Consider the following 19,679-nt stretch of genomic DNA (forward strand, 5'->3'; position numbering starts at 1 on the left):
AGAATTCCACAGATTCACCACCCTCTGGCTGAAGAAATTCCTCCTCATCTCTGTTCTAAAGGGACATCCTTGTATTCTGAGGTGTTCCCCCGGTCCTAGACTCCCCCACTGTAAGAAACATTCTCTCTCTCTCCACTCTATATTTGACAGGTTTCTGTGAGATCACCTCCTTCTCCTTCTAAACTCTAGCGAGTACAGTCCCAGACCATCAAATGCTCCTCATACCTTAACCCTTTTCATTCCCAGGATAATTTTTCTGAACCTTCTCTGGACCCTCTCTAATGCCAGCATATCCTTTCTTAGGTAAGGGGCTAACAATACTCACAATACTCCATGCGGTCTGACCAAAATCTCAATATTCCATCCTTGTTTTTATATTGTAGTCCAGTGGTCCCCAACCTCCAGGTTGCTGATTGCGTCGCCCCTGATCTGGGCCGACATTTACGCGCCGGGCAGCACCTAATTAATTAGCTTGTTTATTTCGGCTTTTTTCTTAAAGATGTGCTGGGTGCGTCCCGGCTACTGCTGTAACACTGCATTCTTCGCGGATCAGTATTAGTCCGCAGCCTGGAGGTTGAGGACCACTGTTGTAGTCCTCTCAAAACTGCCTTCCATACCCCGGCTCAACTTGCAAGTTAACCTTTAGGGAATCCAGCAAGAAGACCCCCAAGTCCCTTTGCACCTCTGATTTTTGAATTTGCTCCCTGTTTAGAAAATGGTTTATGTCTTTATTCCTTCTACCAAAGTGCATAGCCACAGGCTTTCGTACAATGTATTCCATCTGCCACTTCTTTGTCCACTCTCCTAACAGTATGTCCAATTCCTTCTGCAGACTCCCTGCTTCCTCAACGCCGCCTACTCCTCCACCTATCATCCAAATCACTGACATACAAGGTGAAAAGAAGTAGTCCCAACACCTTGCAGAACACCATTAGTCACCGGTAGACAACCAAAAAAGGCTCCTTTGTTCCCACTCTTTCCCTCCTGCCAGTCAGCCAATCTTCAACCCATGTATCTTTCCAGTAATACACCCCTGGTCAAAATTTCTGTTACTGTGAATAGTTAAGTGAGTAGAAGATGAACTGATCTCCAAAAGTCATAAAGTTAAAGGTGAAACATTCTTTTCAACATTTTAAGCAAGATTAGTGTATTACTTTTGTTCCGTACAATTTTAGAGTGAAAAAAAGGAAAAGAGCACCATGCAAAAGTTTGGCCACCCCAAGAGATTTGAGCTCTCAGATAACTTTTACCAAGGTCTCAGACCTTAATTAGCTTGTTAGGGCTATGGCTTGTTCACAGTCATCGTTAGGAAAGGCCAAGTGATGCAAATTTCAAAGCTCTATAAATACCCTGACTCCTCAAATCTCGTCCCAACAATAAGCTGCCATGGGCTCCTCTAAGCAGCTGCCAAGCACTCTGAAAATTAAAATAAACGATGCCCACAAAGCAGGAGAAGGCTATAAGAAGATAGCAAACCGTTTTCAGGTAGCCGTTTCCTCAGTTCATAATGTAACTACGAAATGGCAGTTAACAAGAATGGTGGAGGTCAAGTTGAGGTCTGGAAGACCAAGAAAACTTTCCCAGAGAACTGCTCGTAGGATTGCAAGGAAGGAAAATCAAAACCCCCGTTTGACTGCAAAAGACCTTCAGGAAGATTTAGCAGACTCTGGAGTGGTGGTGTACTGTTCTACTGTGCAGCGACACTAAACAAATATGATCTTCATGGAAGAGTCATCAGAAGAAAACTTTTCCTGCATCCTCACCACAAATTTCAGCATCAGAAGTTTGCAAAGGAACATCTAAACAAGCCTGATGCCTTCTGAAAACAAGTCCTGTGGACTGATGGAAGTTAAAATAGAACTTTTTGGCTGCAATGAGCAAAGGTATGTTTGGAGAAAAAAAGGTGCAGATTTTCATGAAAAGAACTCCTCTCCGACTGTTAAGCACAGGGGTGGATTGATCATGCTTTGGGCTTGTGTTGCAGCCAGTGGCACGGGGAACATTTCACTGGTAGAGGGAAGAATGCATTCAATTAAATACCAGCAAATTCTGGAAGCAAACATCATGCCGTCTGTAAAAAAGCTGAAGATGAAAAGAGGATGGCTTCTACAATAGGATAATGATCCTAAACACACCTCAAAATCCACAATGGACTACCTGAAGGGGCGCAAGCTGAAGGTTTTGCCATGGCCCTCACAGTCCCCCAACCTAAACATTATCGAAAATCTGTGGATAGACCTCAAAAAAGCAGTGCATGCAAGACAGCCCAAGAATCTCACAGAACTAGAAGCCTTTTGCAAGGAAAAATGGGCAAAAATCCCCCAAACAAGAATTGAAAGACTCTTAGCTGGCTACAGAAAGCATTTACAAGCTGTGATACTTGCCAAAGGGGGTGTTACTAAGTACTGACCATGCAGGGTGCCCAAACTTTTGCTTCGGGCCCTTTTCCTTTTTTGTTATTTTGAAACTGTAAAAGATGGAAATAAAAAAGTAATCTTGCTTAAAATATTAAAGAAATATATCATCTTTAACTTTATCCCTTTTGGAAATCAGTTCATCTTTTACTCGCTTAGCTATTCACAGTAACAGAAATTTTGACCAGGGGTGCCCAAACTTTTGCATGCCACTGTAACATGAGCTTTTATCTTGCTAAGCAGGCCCTTATCAAAGGCCTTCTGAAAATCCAAATAAACAACATCCACTGACTCTCCTTTGTCTATCCTGCCTGTTATTTACTTAAAGAATGCCAACAGATCTGTCAGGCAAGATTTCCCCTTTAGGAAACCACGTCAATTTCAGTCTATTTTATCATGTGTCTCCAAGGAGGATTCAACACTGAGCAGCAGCCCTGGGACATAACTCGTGGGGTTTCTCTGAGCAGCTGCATTCCTCAGCAGCTTCCCTGTTTGCCCATCTGCCCAGTGGGATGGGGCGACAGAAACCAAGGAGAAAGGAGCAGGAATACTTCCCCAGTACACACTGTGATGTCCGTCACATTCTCCCCATCCCCCCAGCCACGCTGCAATATCCTGCAGACTGAGGGGGATGTCTGATGTGGGGATGGGTTGAGGGTTGTGCTGAGGGGAGTGTGGTGTGCGTGTGTGGGGGCAACAGATTCTGATATACCTGCTCTTCTTCTTTGAGCTTTTCTTCTTCTTTTCCTTGGACCGTGTGGTCACGCTGGAAGACCTGGGCCCCAAAAACATACATCAACCTGGTTACATCATCAGACCCCCGTGAACCCTCGCATGCAGGGAGTGGGATCAGCACGGGAGAGGGTGGGTGGGGATCGAATTTGGTTGGGAAACAATGGGGAGAGAATCCCTGATTTGGTCAGACTGCACTGGGGAGTATCATGTGCAGTTCGGGTCATCCTGTCACAGGAAGGGTGTAGGGGTTTTGGAGAGGGTGCAGAAGAGATTCAACAGGATGCTGCCTGGATTAGAGGGCATGAGCTATACAGAGAGGTGGGACAAACTTGGGTTGCTTTCCCTGGAGTGGCGGAAGCTGAGGGGAGATCTGATAAAGGTTTATAAGATTATGACAGGCACAGATAGAGTAGACAGGCAGTATATTTTCCCTTCAGGGTTGAAATGTCAAATGCAAGAGAGCAAGCATTCAAGGTGAGAGGGGGTAAGTTCAAAGGAGATGTGCAGGACAAGTTTTTTTAAAACAAAGAATGTGGGATGTCTGAAAGGGGAGAGAAAGAGAGAGATAGAGAGAGACAGTAATGTCAGGAAGACACATTGCAACTCCATAAAACTGAGGTACTGCATTCTATTCTGGTCACCCCATTACAGCAGGGGTCCCCAACCTTTACTGCACTGCGTACCAGTTTAATATTCACAACATTCTTGCGGACCAGCCGACGGGGGGGATGTTCAAGTAGGGTTGCCAACTTTCTCACTCCCAAATAAGGGACAAAAGTAGCAGTCAAATACGGGACACTTGTGTTTACCCCCGAGAAAGACTACCATGACCATGAAGCTTTGCGCGGGCACCTGTGTGCGCATGTGTGTACGTGCCGATTTTTTTCCTACAAATTGGTTTTGGCTTAATCTTCCTGATTCTGTTAAATGAAACTACACTGTACATACATTATTTCTACTTTATATAGGCTCTGTATTTATCATATCTTTCCTGCTTTCACTATGTGTTAGTGTTATTTTAGGTTTCATGTGTTATTTGGTATGATTTGGTAGGTTATTTCAAGTTCAACAGTGCGTGACAGGGAATGAGGAAAGGTGCAGCTGACTCATATTGTTTCATATCGCCAAATAATATCGTTTCCTCATGGCCCGGTTGTTGGGGACCACTGCATTACAGGATGGGTGTGTAGGCTTTGGAGACGGTACAGATGTGGTTCACCAGGATGATGCCTGGATTAACACAGACTGGTACAACATAACATAGCTAATACCACCTATTCCTTTTGCCCACAAGGGATAAGGGGGGCTGAGGAATGGCAAATGGAGTGACGGATGGGCTGGCAGACACAAGTGGTGGGGGCTTCGATCACGGGACGAAGGGCTGGCGGCATGGGATGAAGGGAGGGATGGTGGGATGGGTGCGACCGCGCTGGTTCAGACTCACCGTCCACGGCTTCCTCCCTTCTTTCGCTTTTTCCGCTTGGGAGAGGGGGAACGGGACCGGCTGGGGTCCCGGACGAAGCTGCAGAGGAGGGGGAGACAGTGAGAGAGGAAGGGGGAGGGAGAATGGGGGGAGAGAGGGTGAGGGATAAAGGGGAATAAACAGTCACAGTAAGACAGGGCAAAGTCTGAATTACAACCCATGCAGTGTGTAGCCTCCCTTAGGTTGGTGAGATGGATTGGGGGGGTTGGGGGAGTTGTTCCAGGACCTCATCGTCACCAGAACTGCAAGCTAAGGAGGGCATCCTGCCTGCACCATCACATTGCTGGATGGGACCTCAGGTGGTGGTGGTGGGGGGGCAGGAGAAGCCAGATCCAGAGGTTCGAGCTCTTTCCTGGGCACAGAGCCTGGGGAAGTGGGACGAAGAGCTTTCAGGATCTGTCACTGGGCCTGGTCCCTCAGGGGAGCCCTACCCAGAGCCCTGGCTGTGTTTGGGGTTTACAGCCATACCCAGCTCCTAGACACACCCTTGAGGTTGCAGTCAACAAGAACTTAACTCAGAGTTGCCTGAAGCCAACAACCCAAAGCCCGTGGCTGAGAGGAGAGGGACTGACCAGAGTCGGAGGTCCCAATCCTCCCACCCACCCAATCTCAACCTCACTTACCCATGTTGCTTCTGTTGCTGAGAGTCAGGGGGAGCCTCGGTACCCTGGCCTCGACGCCGGGGGTCAAAGGAGCTTCCATCTACGTAGGCGTCGCTGATGCCAAAGGCGGCCCGGAGCCTCTCATTCTTCTTCTCGTTTGCCTCGGCCAGCTGGTGTGTTTCATTCACCCTGTGAGTGGGGGTCAGGGAGGGAGAGAGCTATCAGCGGTTGGGTCACTCACCCTGTGGGTGTGGGGAGAGCGGGATCAGATGTAGGACACTCACCCTGTGGGTGGGGAGAGAGCTATCAGCTGTTGGGTCACTCACCCTGTGGGTGTGGGGAGAGCGGGATCAGATGTAGGACACTCACCCTGTGGGTGGGGAAGAGGGGGATCAGGTGGTAGGTCACTTGCTCTGTGGGTGGAGGCGGGGGGGGAATTTGATGGTGGGTCGCTCATTCTGTGGGGTGGGGGGCAGGGAGAAGGGTATACAAAACTGAGGGGTATAAAGAAGGTGAATGCGTGCATTCTCCTCAGGCTGGGTGAGACAAGAACTAAGCGCAGGGTGAATGGTGACATATTTAAGTGGAATTTGAGGGGGAACTTTTGCATTCAGAGGGTGGTGCAAGTGTGGAACCAGTTGCCGGTGCAAGTGGTGAATGTTGGCTTGATAACATTTGAGAAGTCTGGTTCAGTGTAAGACACGAATGTTTTGAGGGATATGTTCCAGTGTTGAGAAATGCTATGGCCTTTGTGCAGGTAAATGGGACAAGGCAGAAGATCAGACAGGTCCATTCCTGTGCTGTACTGCTCCATGACTGGCCTGTCTGTGGGACAACAAGGTAGCTCGGTAAGTGACAGGGGGTGCAATGGAGTGGAGGAGCACGAGGAAGGTGGGGGATCTCAGCAAGGAGGGTAGGTACAGGACAGGAAAACCCACTCACGTTGTCCGCTGTTTTGGGTCCTCCTTCCCCTGACCACAATCTTTCTCTACCAGCATCTGCCGAAACGTGGCCACTTTTTGCTGGATTTCCTCAAGGGAATACCTGAAACAGCACAGCACAGGGAGTGTTGTGAGGAGAGATGATTACCCATTCCCGTTCATTTCCAAAGCACCCAATCCTTCTCGTTCATTCCTGATGAACTCCACCTCCTCCCGTTCATTCATGACGGACACCACCCCTTCCCATTCATTCCTAATGTACCCCACCCTTTCTCATTCATTCCTAATGACACCACCCCTTTCCCATTCACACCCAACATCCACACTTCCAAAGGGACCCCTTCCTTTCCCATTCACTCAACAGTCCACACTCCCAAAGGGACCCCTTCCTTTCCCATTCACACCCAACATCCACACTTCCAATGGGACCCCTTCCTTTCCCATTCACACCCAACATCCACACTTCCAATGGGACCCCTTCCTTTCCCATTCACTCAACTGTCCACACTCTCAAAGGGACCCCTTCCTTTCCCATTCACTCAACTGTCCACACTCCATTGGGGCCCCACCCCTCCCCGTTGCCTCCCACAGCCCAGGAATCCTGTCAGATTCCTACCCCTGCTCCTCCATCATGTCCTCGAGCTCTATACAGCGGAGCTCCACACGGCGCTTGCGCTCATGGTCGAGGATGTCCTGGTTGGGCTTGCGGACAAGGCTGTTCTCTAGTCGCTGCAGCTCCTCCGGTGAGCGGTGGTCTGCCTTCTCCCGCCGCTGACGCACCGCCGACAGGTTCCGCTGCACATAGCCATTGGTGCCACTGCCCCGCGGGGTGGGCAGTCCGATCCCGTTGTACATGGTGGCTGCTGGGGGTTTTGCCAGTCACTGTTCCAGCCATGGGGAGGGAAGGAGGGAGAGCAGGATGAGGAAGGGGGAGGGGGAGGGAGAGGGGACAATGAGAAAGAGGAGAGAGAGAGCGAAGGGGGTAAGAGAGCTCAGTTAATCATTTCAGCAGTCTTACTGGCCCTTCAGCCCATCTTGTCTGAGCCAACTACAATGCCAATTCAGCTCAACCTATCTCCCTGTACGTGATCCATATTCCTCCAATCCCTGCCCGTTGCTTTCTAACAGTCTCTTAAATGCCTCTACTGTATCTGCCTCTACCACCACCCCTGGCTACACATTCCAGGCACCCAGCACTCGCTATATAAAACATCTTGCCCCGCACATCTCCTCTGAATATTTTCCCAGTTCAATTTAAACTTTCTACCCCGGGGAAAAGGACTATTCACTCTACATGCTCTCACATCCATGTTTATAAGACCACGCTTGGGCTGAATCTGAAGTACTGCATCTCGTCACCCTGTTACAGGAAGGCTGTGGAGGGCTTTGGAGAGGGTGCAGAAGACATTCACCAGGATGCCGCCTGGATTAGAGGGCATGAGCTATAGGGAGAGGCTGGACAAACATGCATTATTTTCTCTGGAGTGTAGAGGCTGAATTGTGATAGGCCTGATAGAGGTGTATAAGATCATGAGAGGCACAGATAGAGTAGACAGCCGGTATCTCCCCACCCACCCCAGGGTTTAACTGTCTTCTCCCCCCCCCCGCCACCACCACCATCCAGGGTTTAACTGTCTTCTCCCAGAGGACATGTATTTAAAGTGAGGGGGGTAAGTTCACCCGAGACATACAGAGCAAGATTTTTTTTCCCCAGAGGGCAATGGATGCCTGGAATGTGCCACCAGGGTGATGATGGAAGCACGTGTGATAGAGGTGTTTAAGTGGGTCTTAAACAGGCACATGCATATGCAGGGAACAGAGGGATGTGGACATGTGTAGGCAGAAGAGATTACCAGCTCAGCAGACATTTTGGGGCTGAAGTGCCTATACCTGTGTTCCATGTCTCTCATAACCATAAGACCATAAGACAAAGTAGCAGAAGTAGTTCATTCGGCCCATCGAGTCTACTCCGCCATTTTATCATAAGCTGATCCATTTTCTCCTATTTAGTCCCACTCCCCTGCCTTCTCACCATAACCTTTGATGCCCTGGCTACTCAGATACCTATCAATCTCTGCCTTAAATACACCCAATGCCTTGGCCTCCACTGCTGCCCGTGGCAACGAATTCCATAGATTCACCACCCTCTGACTAAAAAAATTTCTTCGCATTTCTGTTCTGAAAGGGCGCCCTTCAATCCTTAAGTCATGCCCTCTCATACTAGACTCCCCCATCATGGGAAACAACTTTGCCACATCCACTCTGTCCATGCCTTTTAACATTCGAAATGTTTCTATGAGGTCTCCCCTCATTCTTCTAAACTCCAAGGAATACAGTCCAAGAGCGGACAAACGTTCCACATATGTTAACCCTCTAATTCCCAGAATCATTCTAGTGAATCTTCTCTGTACCCTCTCCAACGTCAGCACATCCTTTCTTAAATAAGGAGACCAAAACTGCCCACAGTACTCCAAGTGAGGTCTCACCAGCGCCTTATAGAGCCTCAACATCACATCCCTGCTCCTATAGTCTATTCCTCTAGAAATGAATGCCAACATTGCATTCGCCTTCTTCACTACTGACTCAACCTGGAGGTTAACTTTAAGGGTATCCTGTACGATGACTCCCAAGTCCCGTTGCATCTCAGAACTTTGAATTCTTTCCCCGTTTAAATAATAGTCTGCCCGTTTATTTTTTCTGCCAAAGTGCATAACCATACACTTTCCAACATTGTACTTCATTTGCCACTTCTCTGCCCATTCTTCCAATCTATCCAAGTCTCTCTGCAGACTCTCCGTTTCCTCAGCATTACCGGCCCCTCCACCTACCTTCGTATCGTCAGCAAACTTAGCCACAAAGCCATCTATTCCATAATCTAAATCGTTGATGTACAATGTAAAAAGAAGCGGCCCCAACACTGATCCCTGCGGAACACCACTGGTAACCGGCAGCCAACCAGAATAGGATCCCTTTATTCCCACTCTCTGTTTCCTGCCAATCAGCCAACGCTCTATCCACGTATGTAACTTTCCCGTAATTCCATGGGCTCTTATCTTGTTAAGTAGCCTCATGTGTGGCACCTTGTCAAAGGCCTTCTGAAAATCCAAATATACAACATCCACTGCATCTCCCTTGTCTAGCCTACTGGTAATTTCCTCAAAAAATTGTAATAGGTTTGTCAAGGAAGATTAACGTTGTAAACCTCTATCAGATCTCCCCTCAGCCTTTGCCGCTCCACAGAAAACAACCCAAGTTTGCCTAACCTCTCCTTGTAGCACATGCTCTCCAATCCAGGCAGCATCTCGGTAAACCTCTTCTGCACCCTCTCTAAAGCTGCTCCACACCCTTCCTGTGGAGGGGGACCAGAACTACACACAATACTCCAAGTGTGGCATGACCAAAGTTTTATACAGCTCCATATGACTTCCTAACGTTTATGCTCAATGCCTCGACCAATGAAGAAGACAAGCATGTCTTCTGTGCACCCTGGGTACCATGCTAACATCTGTCAGGGAGATGCAGCATGACTTCCTAGCTTCAATACTTGCAGTCCCCGGGCTAAAACGGGTACTTGATCCCAAGTAGTATTTGATAGTTGGAAATAAACGGAAACAGAGAGATTTCCATCAGCGAGTTTCATTCTGAATCACTGAAATTACAGAGAACTTCACAGCCTAAGCAAAACCATCCCTCTTTGCCACCAACAATACAATCCTTTTGCAGGTAATCTTTCTTGGGTTATCTATTTATAAATGGAACTAAAACTTTAAAGATGATAATTTTAAAGAAAACAGAACATTACAAGGCAGGAACAGGCCCTTCAACCCATGTATCATGTCAAACAAATTAGAGATTAAATGCTTAACAAAACTAATTCCTTCTACAGTGTCCATACCCCTCCATTCCCTGTGCCTGTCTGAGAGTCTCTTAAAGACGTCTATCATATTTGACCCTATCACCACCCGTCACAATGCATTTCAGTCACCCACCACTTCGTGTGAAAAAATTTGCCTCGCACATCTCCTTTGAAGAAGATCCCTCTCAGCTTAACTGCATATTCTCTAACATTAGACATCAGAACCCTGGGGAAGAAAGATACCGACCGTCTACTCTATCTGTACCTCTTGAAATCTTATAAACCTCTATCAGGTCTCCCCTGACCATCCACTGCTCTAGAGACAGCAACCCAAGCTTGCTGTTTTCAAGGAACAACACAACTTTCTGTAACTCGAGACCATTGATTGTTTCCCTGAAAACCATTCACAGAGAAACTACAGCAGGTAAGGAGGCCATTCCACCAGTCAAATCTGTGCTAGATCTGTTGAAAAGTCATATACTGCTCTGTTCTCCCCTTTGAGAGCTGCAGTAAGCTCTTTTCTCATCGGAGTAACTGAAAATGTGTCAATTGTCTCCAGGAGCACAGTCCTTTTCCAAACCATTTGCTGGTTCTTCCTCCCTTTTGGTTCGTTCACCCTAAATCATTGTCTCCGGGGTCGTGACCACTATTTGCCCAACTATACAGATATAACCGCCATGGTTAAAGTCATTATGGCCTAATAATTACAGTGTTGAAGTTATAACGTTATTGCGATATTGTGAATGCAACTTTAATACTCCGAGATGGTGAACCCAGCTTTAATGCTCCGATATTGTAAACCTGACTTTAATGCTCCCCTCCTGCACCATTAGATTTCAACCACTCACCTACACTAGCTCTTACATTTATTTCCTGATTAATTTTTGCTACTCATGCTAATTTTACAACTTACACTGTACTACTCCTACAGAACAAATTTTGTGATATATCTGAGTGATAATAAACCCGATTTTGAACATTGTATATAATTCATTTTTATTCTTTTATTGTGAATGCTGTTTATCTGATGGTCTGTGCCTTTGAGGCTGCTGGAAATTTTTCATTGCACCTGCATGTATATGGCCATATGCAAACTTTAACCTCCAATATCGTAAAACCTAACTTTAATCTTCAATGTCCCAAACCCAACTTTAACCCACACCTTGGACCCAGCTTTAAACCCTGACAAGCTGAATTAACCCTATAAAACCAACTGCAACATGCTGATATTATAAACTGGACTTTAATGCTTCAACATTATAAACTTCAGTACTAATAAGTGGATTTTTAATTTGACACTGCAGATGTGATTATATCCTGCTCTTGAAGAACTGCTATTTAAAACACGAAGCATGATTGATATTAAAGATAAAACTTTGGGAAGTTCACACTTTAAACATCATGATAAAGCTGCTGTTAAATTAGATACTTAGAAAGCACTTAATTGGGAATCGATGTGAAATATTGCATGGTTTATCTGGTGCATTTATAAGTTTGAAAACTTAATACATCAGCTGTTGAATGTTTTTTAAAATCTCCCAGGGCTTCAATAATATCTGATCAATCTTGGTGATTCGATGTTCGGAATACATTTGATGAAGAACTGGGTGTTAAATTTTTTAACTTAACTATCTGAACCATTCAACATCTGATTCAGTACATTTGGTAATTTACTGTGTAAAACCAGTCCTTTCAACAAATCTGATCATTCCCAGATATCTGAAGATTGGGAACTGGCTGTTAACATATTTTAACTTCATTATTTGAATCATAAAACCCTAGTTATTTATATCTAAGGTTAAAGGTTAGATATTTCCCTGTATATATCCAAAGCATCAATAATCAGAATTAGAAGAATCAGGTTTAATACCACTGATATATGTCGTGAAATTTGTTATTATTTTGTGGCAGCGGTACATTATAATACATTATAAAAACCTTAAATTACAAGATATACTATATATAAATATATATAAAATGTTTTTGTGTGTGTGTGTGTGTGTGTGTGTGTGTTTATGTATGTGTCCACACACACACAGAGTGAATTCTGGTTAATTGGGACACATTGGGACAAGCCTGTTTTGGCCTAATTAAGAGGCTGCCTCAATTATCCGAAGTTTCATGGAAATAGTTAAAAAAGTATAAAAAGAGCAAACTACAGAACAAAAAACACTACCAATATTACTACAGTACTATAAAGCTCTGTATTAGTTCTAAGTGGTTACCAACGGAGAAATTAATCAAGTGTACTGGCATAGGGCTCAACTGGTAAAATACACATTCTTAGCCCCTTAAAACATGTAGGTTTAATGCTTTTCTCATTAACCAACAATTTCTTTTTATCAGTTCCTGACATTTTTTAACACAACAGTTATGCGATCCATTGCTTTCTTTGAACCTGATAGTCTTACGTGTTCACAGCAAAGGAAACCATTTGGCTTGACACGATAAAAAAAGGCCTGTTTCATTGGCATTGTAGATATAATCTGCACAAAAATTTTGAAACAAGTCGGGCAGTTTTCTAGATCTTTAAGTCTCTGCACTTAAAGCATCAGCACTACCTTTCTCGCAGTGTGCTTTCTTGAATTTTAAAGTGCCTACATTTCCCAAGACAACCAATCATATTTTGCTTTAAAACCTTCATGTCCCACCTTCTTTGCTAGCTCCTCTGATTCGTTTGTTAACAGTGGTCCACTCCCACACACACACATACATCTTGTGCAGTTACAATGGAAGACAACTGATTGAGGGCCTCTTCAACATCTGGATCCTTACCTTCATGCTTATGTGTTTGGGATGTTCCCTGTTGTCCCTCGCATAATGCCCATTCTTGCTGATGTATCAAGTGTGCAATTGTAGATTTCGGCATGCCAGTTATCTCTGCAGCTGATGATGAGTGATGTTAGGCGGATAGCTTTTAATTTGGTCCAGTAGGCTAATTTTTTTTCGGTTAGCATCAAATCTTTTCGTGGCAAGGGTCTCAAAAAATTTTTTTTGAAGTCAAAATAAAAAAAAACAAAATTTATCAAAACTCACGCCTTTTTGAATCGTCGTCAGCCAAAATGGACAACGTAACACAAGCAAACAACGAACACAACTGTTTGCTCTAGCATCCAATGGACTTTCCAGTACACATGACTGACCATCTCCTGTCCCAATTAACTGGCACAGTGCCCCAAATAAACGAAACAAATCCCAACTATGTTCTTGATTTGTTCTTGTTCTTAAGAATTGTCCCAAAAAAGCAGCTGCCCCGATTAACCGTCAGCCCAATTAACTGAAATCCATTGTGTGTGTGTGATATACACACACATAAATAAAATAAGGAGTTAGTTAATTCGTTAAAACTTTATTGTCATTACTGAGGACAATGAGATTGCAGTGCTAAAATGATATCATATCTGTTAAATAGGGGCCGTGGACAATTCTGATTTGGTGGAGAATGGACGTGAAAGCACAGAGGAACATCTGCAGAAATTTTTGAAACGCCCATTCGCTGCTGTTGTTACTGTATGGTCGCAAATCTTTCAGCGGGTAGGCCTCAAAATCCCCGGCCTTGCCTGCTTTTGGCGACCGAGAAGGAGGTCGAATTGTTCGGACAGAGATGGTGCTCAGTTCTCGGTGTCGGACAGCTGATCAGGGCTCGAAGTTTTCGGATGACTCAGAGTCCGATTGTGGTCGGCATGGCAGGGAGAGTTTTTCTTCCTTCTCCCGTCTGCGTGAGATGTGGGAATTTGAGAAACTTTGAACTTTACTGTGCTCACGGACTTCTTCATCAAGTTATGGTATTGTTACACCGTTTGTAACTATATGTTATAATTATGTGGTTTTGTCAGTTTTTTCAGTCTTGGTTTGTCCTGTGTTTTATGATATCACACCGGAGGAAGTAATGTATCATTTCTTAATGCATGCATTACTAAATGACAATAAAAGAGGACTGCGTGTCTTCATAATCATTATAATTCCGTGCAAAATAGCCTACTGCCAATTCAATTACTAAAAACACAATGACTACATTTAAAATAATGTCTGATTTTTTTTTTTTAACTGGGGTGAGATGAGTCCATCACAATTTTGAGAACCTGCTGCAGACGTTGAGAGTTGGAGATGGTTTCCATATCTGGTGGTTGTGTCCCAATGACGTTGGTGTTGTCCTGATCACTTGTGGAAGTGCTTTTTGGTCGACCTTGTTGTAACTAGAGTACCATACTGTCATGCAGGACGTCAGAATGCTCCCAATTACACATCGAGAAAGGTTTACCAGCAGCTTTTAGAACAGATTTGCTCTCTCTAAACTAAGAAAGCTGAGCCTTCCCTACTATCAAGGAGGTATAGGTGGTCCAAGAGAGCTCGCCTTGTGATATTCACTCCCAATAACTTAAAGCTGGAGACCCTTTCCACTGCTTCACCGTTTATAAGCAGTGGAGCTTGTTCATAACTTTTTGATTTCCTCTGACATTGATAATCATTTCTTTGGTCTTTTTGATCTTGAATGGCTATTGCACCATTCAGACAGTTTCTCCATCTCCTCTCTGCCTGGTGTTCCATTGTTAATTAATCCAGTCACTGTGGTGTCTTCTGCAAATTCGATGCTGGGGTTGGTGCATAGGCAGGGGCACAGTCATGGGTGAAGAGAGTGTAAGGGAGTGAGCTCAGTACCCATCCCTGCGGGGTTCAGGGTCACGGAGCCTGGTCTGTCTGGGCGCGATTGTTAAGGAAGTCCAGAATCCAGTTCCAAATTGATACGTTTCAGGTTTAATGGTCAACTTGTTGGGAAGTATGGTGTTGAAGGCCGAACTGCAGTTGACAGAAAGCACTCTGGCGTAAGTATCCTTATGCTCTAGTATGAAGTGGAGAGCGGAGGTGGCATCCTCGGTTGATCTGTTTGCCTTGTAGGCAAACTGGTGCTGGTCTAAGAGTAGAGGGACGGCGTTCCTAATGTGGGACATCACCAGTCTTGCCAGGCATTTGGTGGCTAAGGAGATGGGTGCAACTGGTCTGAAGTCATCGAAAGGAGTGCAAAAAATGGTGATGTAGTGCTCATAGGTTGATTCATTGTGTGAACTCTGATGATGGAGGGGAAGAAGGTGTTGAGTGTGTGTACCTTCAGGTTCCTGTGCCTCCTCTCTACTGGTAGCAATGAGAAGAGGGCATGTCCTGGGTGATGGAGGAGGGTGTCCTTAATGGAGAATGCCACCTTTTTGAGGCATCTCCTTTTGAAGATGTCCTCAACACTGGGGAGTCTAGTGCCTTTGATGGAGTTGGCTGAGTTTTCAACTTTCTCCAATCCTGCGCAGTGGCCCCTCCATACCAGATGGAGATGCAACCAGTTGGAATGCTCTCCACAGAACATCTGTAGAAATCTGCTAGTCTTTGGTGACATCTCAAATCTCCTCAGACTCCTTGTGAAATATAGCTGCTGTCATGCCTTCTTTGATATTGCATCAATATACTGGGGTCAGGATAGATCTTCGGAGATGTTTGACACCCAGGAATTTGAAACTGCTCACATCTTCCACTGAAGATCTCTCGATGAGGACTGGTGTACGTTCCCTCGACTTTTCCTTCCTTAAGTTCTCAATCAATTCCTTGGTCTTATTGACTTTGAGTACAAGGTGAGTCCCGTATGCCTCCCTTTCACCATCTGCAAATTTATAGATGGCATCTAAGCAGTGCCTAACCACACAGACATAGGTTTAGAGAAGCGTTTCCCAACCTGGGGCCTATGGCATGAAAAAGGTTGGGAGCCTCTGGTTTAGAGAGAGTAGAGCAGGGAAGGGGAATAAGCACACATCCTTGAGGGGCACTGGTGTTGATCGTCAGCGAAGAGGACAGGTTATTTCCGATTTGCACTGATTGCCATCTGCCGATGAGGGAGACAAAGGTCTAGCTGTAGAGGGAGGTACAGAGGCCCAGGTTTTGAAGCTTATTGATTAGAACTGAAGGGATGATGGTATTGAATGCTGCGCTGTAATTAATAAACAGCAGCCTGATGTAGGTATTGCTGTTTTCCAGGTGATCCAAGGCCGAGTGGACAGCCAGTGAGATTGCATCAGCAAGTAACATTTGATATTTCTCGTGCATTTGAGTTTTGAATATTTTAACTTCATTATTTGAATCGTCAAACCCGTTTTACTATAACTGAGAGTTAAACATCCAATATTTCCTTGTATAAACTAAGAGCTTTAATAAACTCACAAAGACTTGATAGAACATAGAACATTACAGCACACTACAGACCCTTGCCCATGATCTTGTATCGACCTTTTAACCTACATTAGATCAATCTAACCCTTCTCTCCCACAGTCTTCTATTTTTCTATCATCTACTTGCCTATCTAAGAGTCTCTTAAATGTACCTAATGCATCTGCCTCAACCACTATTCCTTGTCAGTGTGTTCTATGCACCCACCACTCTCTTTAAAAAAAAACCTACCTCCAACTTTCCCCCTATACTATCCTCTAATCACCTTATGTAATGAACCGGTTCATATTTTTTACTCTTACGCTGTATATATTTCATTTTGTGCAGCTCTGTAAGAGCTGTTTGTTCTGCTTTCAGCCTGTTTGGGTTATTGTTTGGATAAGGGATGATGTGGAATGTGTGTCATCCAATTAGCAGGAGGTTTTCTTGGTGAGGGACAATAAGGTTGATCTTGGGCTTTTGTTCGAGAGGAGATGAAGAGAGAAGACGCTGGGGAGAACTGGTTGTAGCATACGATCTAGTGGGAGACCCGTTTGTTCGCGATGGATTGCAAGCAACGTTCGGAAGGTGGTGTGTGCTTTCACGTTGACCTAGGACCCAGCACGTGAGTGACAGAGAAGTTTGAGATGAGCTCCAACTTATGCACAATTGACTTGTTTAATTAGAATGGACCCATTTCTTTCTGTTATTCTTCATAAATGTAATTAATTTAATTGTATGCAGTGTACTGACTGTTATTTCGTGGCATTAATTTGTAACAATGTAGCAAATGACACAGCATCCATACAAACTGAGCTTTGGGGTGGGATCCAGTGCGCCTCAATCTCTAAAGTTTGGTGGGACCGGAGGCTGTCTTCCCTGGACTTATGCAGCCAAGGAAACCGAGATGTTTCATTAAAGTTATGCCCCTCATATTAGCCATTTCCGCCCTGAGAAAAGTCTCTGCCTCTTACACACCTCTATTCTTCCTTTGCTCCAAAGAGAGAAGCTTGCTCAATCATTCCTCACAAGACATGCTTTCTAATCCAGGCAGCATCCTGGTACATCTCCTCTGAAACCTTTCTAAAGCTTCCACGTCCTTCCTGTAGTGGGGGGATTAGAACTGAACACAACCGTGGTCTAACCAGGGTTTTCCAGAACTGCAACATTACTTCACGGCTCTTGATCTCAATCCCCTGACTAATAAAAACCAACACACATATGCCTTAACAACCCTTTAAAAGCATGGCAATGTTGTGAGATCTTTGGACATGGATCCCAAGATCCGCTCTTCCTCCATATTGTTGAATCCTGCCATCAACCCTGTACTTTGCCTTCAAGTTTGCCCTTCCCACTTTGCCACATGACACTTCTCAGACCAGATCTGCATCCTATCAATGATGTGCTCTGAACTATAACAACATTCTACATTATCCACAACACCACCACCTTTCCACCTCCTCAATGGTCATTTATATTAAAAAACACAAAGAGTAGGGGTCCCAGAATAGAATAGATCCCTGCGGAACTCCACTGGTCACCGACTCCAGGCTGAATACACTCGATCCCTGCCTTCTGTGAGCAAGCCAATTCTGAATCCACACAGTCAATTCCTCAGTTCCCATGCCTCCTGACTTTCTGAATGAGCCTATCATGGGGAACCTTGTCAAATATCTCACTAAAGTCCATATGCAGCACATCTACTGCTTTGCCTTCATCAATACTTTTTTTCTCTTCCTCAAATAATTCAGTTAGGCTCATGAGGCATGACCTGCTCCTCACAAAGCCACATTGGCCATCCCTAATCAGAATATATTCTCCAAATGCTGAAATCCTGTTTCAAAAACATCCTCTCCAATAGTTTGCTCACTACTGGCATACAACTCACTGGTGTATAATTCCCAGGGCTATCGCTATTACTTTCCTTGAACAAAGGAATAACATTTGCCATCCACCTGGGTACTACTCCTGTGGCCAATGCAGACATAAAGAAAATCACTAAAGCTGCAGTAGTCTCTTCCCTCGCTTCCTGCAGTAACCTGGGATGTATCCCGTCTGGCCCCAGGAACTTAACTATCCTAGTATTTTTCAAACGTCCCCGCACAACCCCGCTCCTAACATTGATATGTTTTAGCATATCAGTCTGTTTTACGCTGTTGTTACATTCAAGGCCCCTTTCATTAATGAATACTGACATAAAGGACCTCCTCAGTCTGCAGCCTTGCTTCCTCCTTTATCCCTATTCTAGTTATCCTCCTGTTCTTCACCAATGTGTGCCCTTTTCACCTCTTCTAGCTGTCCTAAGTCTATTCTTAAGTTTCTTCCTGGCTACCTTCCAGAGCTCTGTCTTTCCACTTCCTAACCTTAAGTGTTCCTTACTCCTCTTGACTAAATGTTCCAACCACAGACTTTCACCCTACCATCCTTTCCCCACATCAACCTTTCCAGGGTCCAATGCAAATGATCACTAAGACAATAAACCCCTGATTTAATACACATACTGCCAAAATTCTGGTATTTCTTTGTATGTGGTCAGTAATACCAGGTGTTTCGGTGCTCAGAAGGTAGTTGAGTGCTATGTATTTTAACTTTTTTATTTCAATTATTAAACTCCTGATTCAATAAATCTGAGACTAAAAGTTTGCTACCTCTGTATAAATCCAGAACTTTGTCTTGTCTTGTCCATAGTGCACCAACCGCCGCCGCTGGGCTATAAAAGTGCAGTCCTTTAAGAGTATATGATTATTCCCAAAGATTAGATGTTCAGTATGCACTTGATTGAGAAATGGTTAAGAATTTTAACTTCACTGTTTGAATTATTAATCGGAGATCTAATAAATCCGAGGTTAAAATTCAGGAATATAGCTTTAATAATCTCTGATTATTCCCATGGATGTTTCGAGTGTTAAGTAAAACAACTTTACTGTTTGAATCAATATGCCCAAAGCTTCAGCTCCGGTGTCCTTGTGTATGAAGCTGCTACTTTAATAAAACCCGTTCATTCCAGAGGGCCACTAGCCTCCACGACTCCCCACAGCCCCTTCCTAAATCGAGGCCGAGGTTCTGCCCGCGGCCTAGCGGCCGGGGACAACAGCACCGCCGCGGCTTCCGCTCGGCACTAACCTGCTCGCCGTTGCCCGTTCGGCAGGTGGTGAGGGACGGGGGTCTAAGAGGTGGTGCTGGAAGGGGGGGAGCAGGTCGGCACCGCTTCTTTTTCCTCCCGCTCCCAGCTCCTCACTGCGACACCAACATGGAGGACGCCCACCCGCCCCCCTTCCTTCTCCCTCGATTCTCTGGCCTGAGCTTCGCGGCCTGCCGGGAATTGTAGTTAAAACATCCCGTCCGCCTCTTCTACCACGTTTCGACGGCGCAGAAAGAGACTACATCTCCCATCAGTCGCTGCGGGGCTATGTTGGTGGAGACGCCTGCGCGGCCTGCCACTTGACAGGAATGGTGAGATGGCG

At 45.1% G+C, this 19,679-nt stretch overlaps 1 protein-coding gene across 2 annotated transcripts in view; it reads right to left on the reverse strand.

The window, feature by feature from the left end:
* srrm2 (serine/arginine repetitive matrix 2) overlaps nt 1-19,515 on the reverse strand; it is a 31,995-nt gene extending 12,480 nt beyond the window's left edge. Inside the window, exons 1-7 of one of the 2 annotated variants that reach the window (XM_063062570.1) lie at nt 19,339-19,515; nt 18,864-18,941; nt 6,792-7,057; nt 6,177-6,278; nt 5,256-5,423; nt 4,594-4,671; nt 3,127-3,189 (exon numbers count right to left, since the gene is read on the reverse strand). In XM_063062570.1, the coding sequence (XP_062918640.1) occupies nt 3,127-3,189; nt 4,594-4,671; nt 5,256-5,423; nt 6,177-6,278; nt 6,792-7,030 (650 nt within the window). In that variant the 5' untranslated portion in view covers nt 7,031-7,057; nt 18,864-18,941; nt 19,339-19,515. The remainder of the gene's footprint in view (nt 1-3,126; nt 3,190-4,593; nt 4,672-5,255; nt 5,424-6,176; nt 6,279-6,791; nt 7,058-18,863; nt 18,942-19,338) is intronic. The other variant, XM_063062569.1, reaches the window with a different exon arrangement.
* Nucleotides 19,516-19,679: the final 164 nt, after the last annotated feature.

This window comes from Mobula hypostoma, chromosome 11 (assembly GCF_963921235.1).
Source record: "Mobula hypostoma chromosome 11, sMobHyp1.1, whole genome shotgun sequence".
NCBI lineage: Eukaryota > Metazoa > Chordata > Chondrichthyes > Myliobatiformes > Myliobatidae > Mobula > Mobula hypostoma.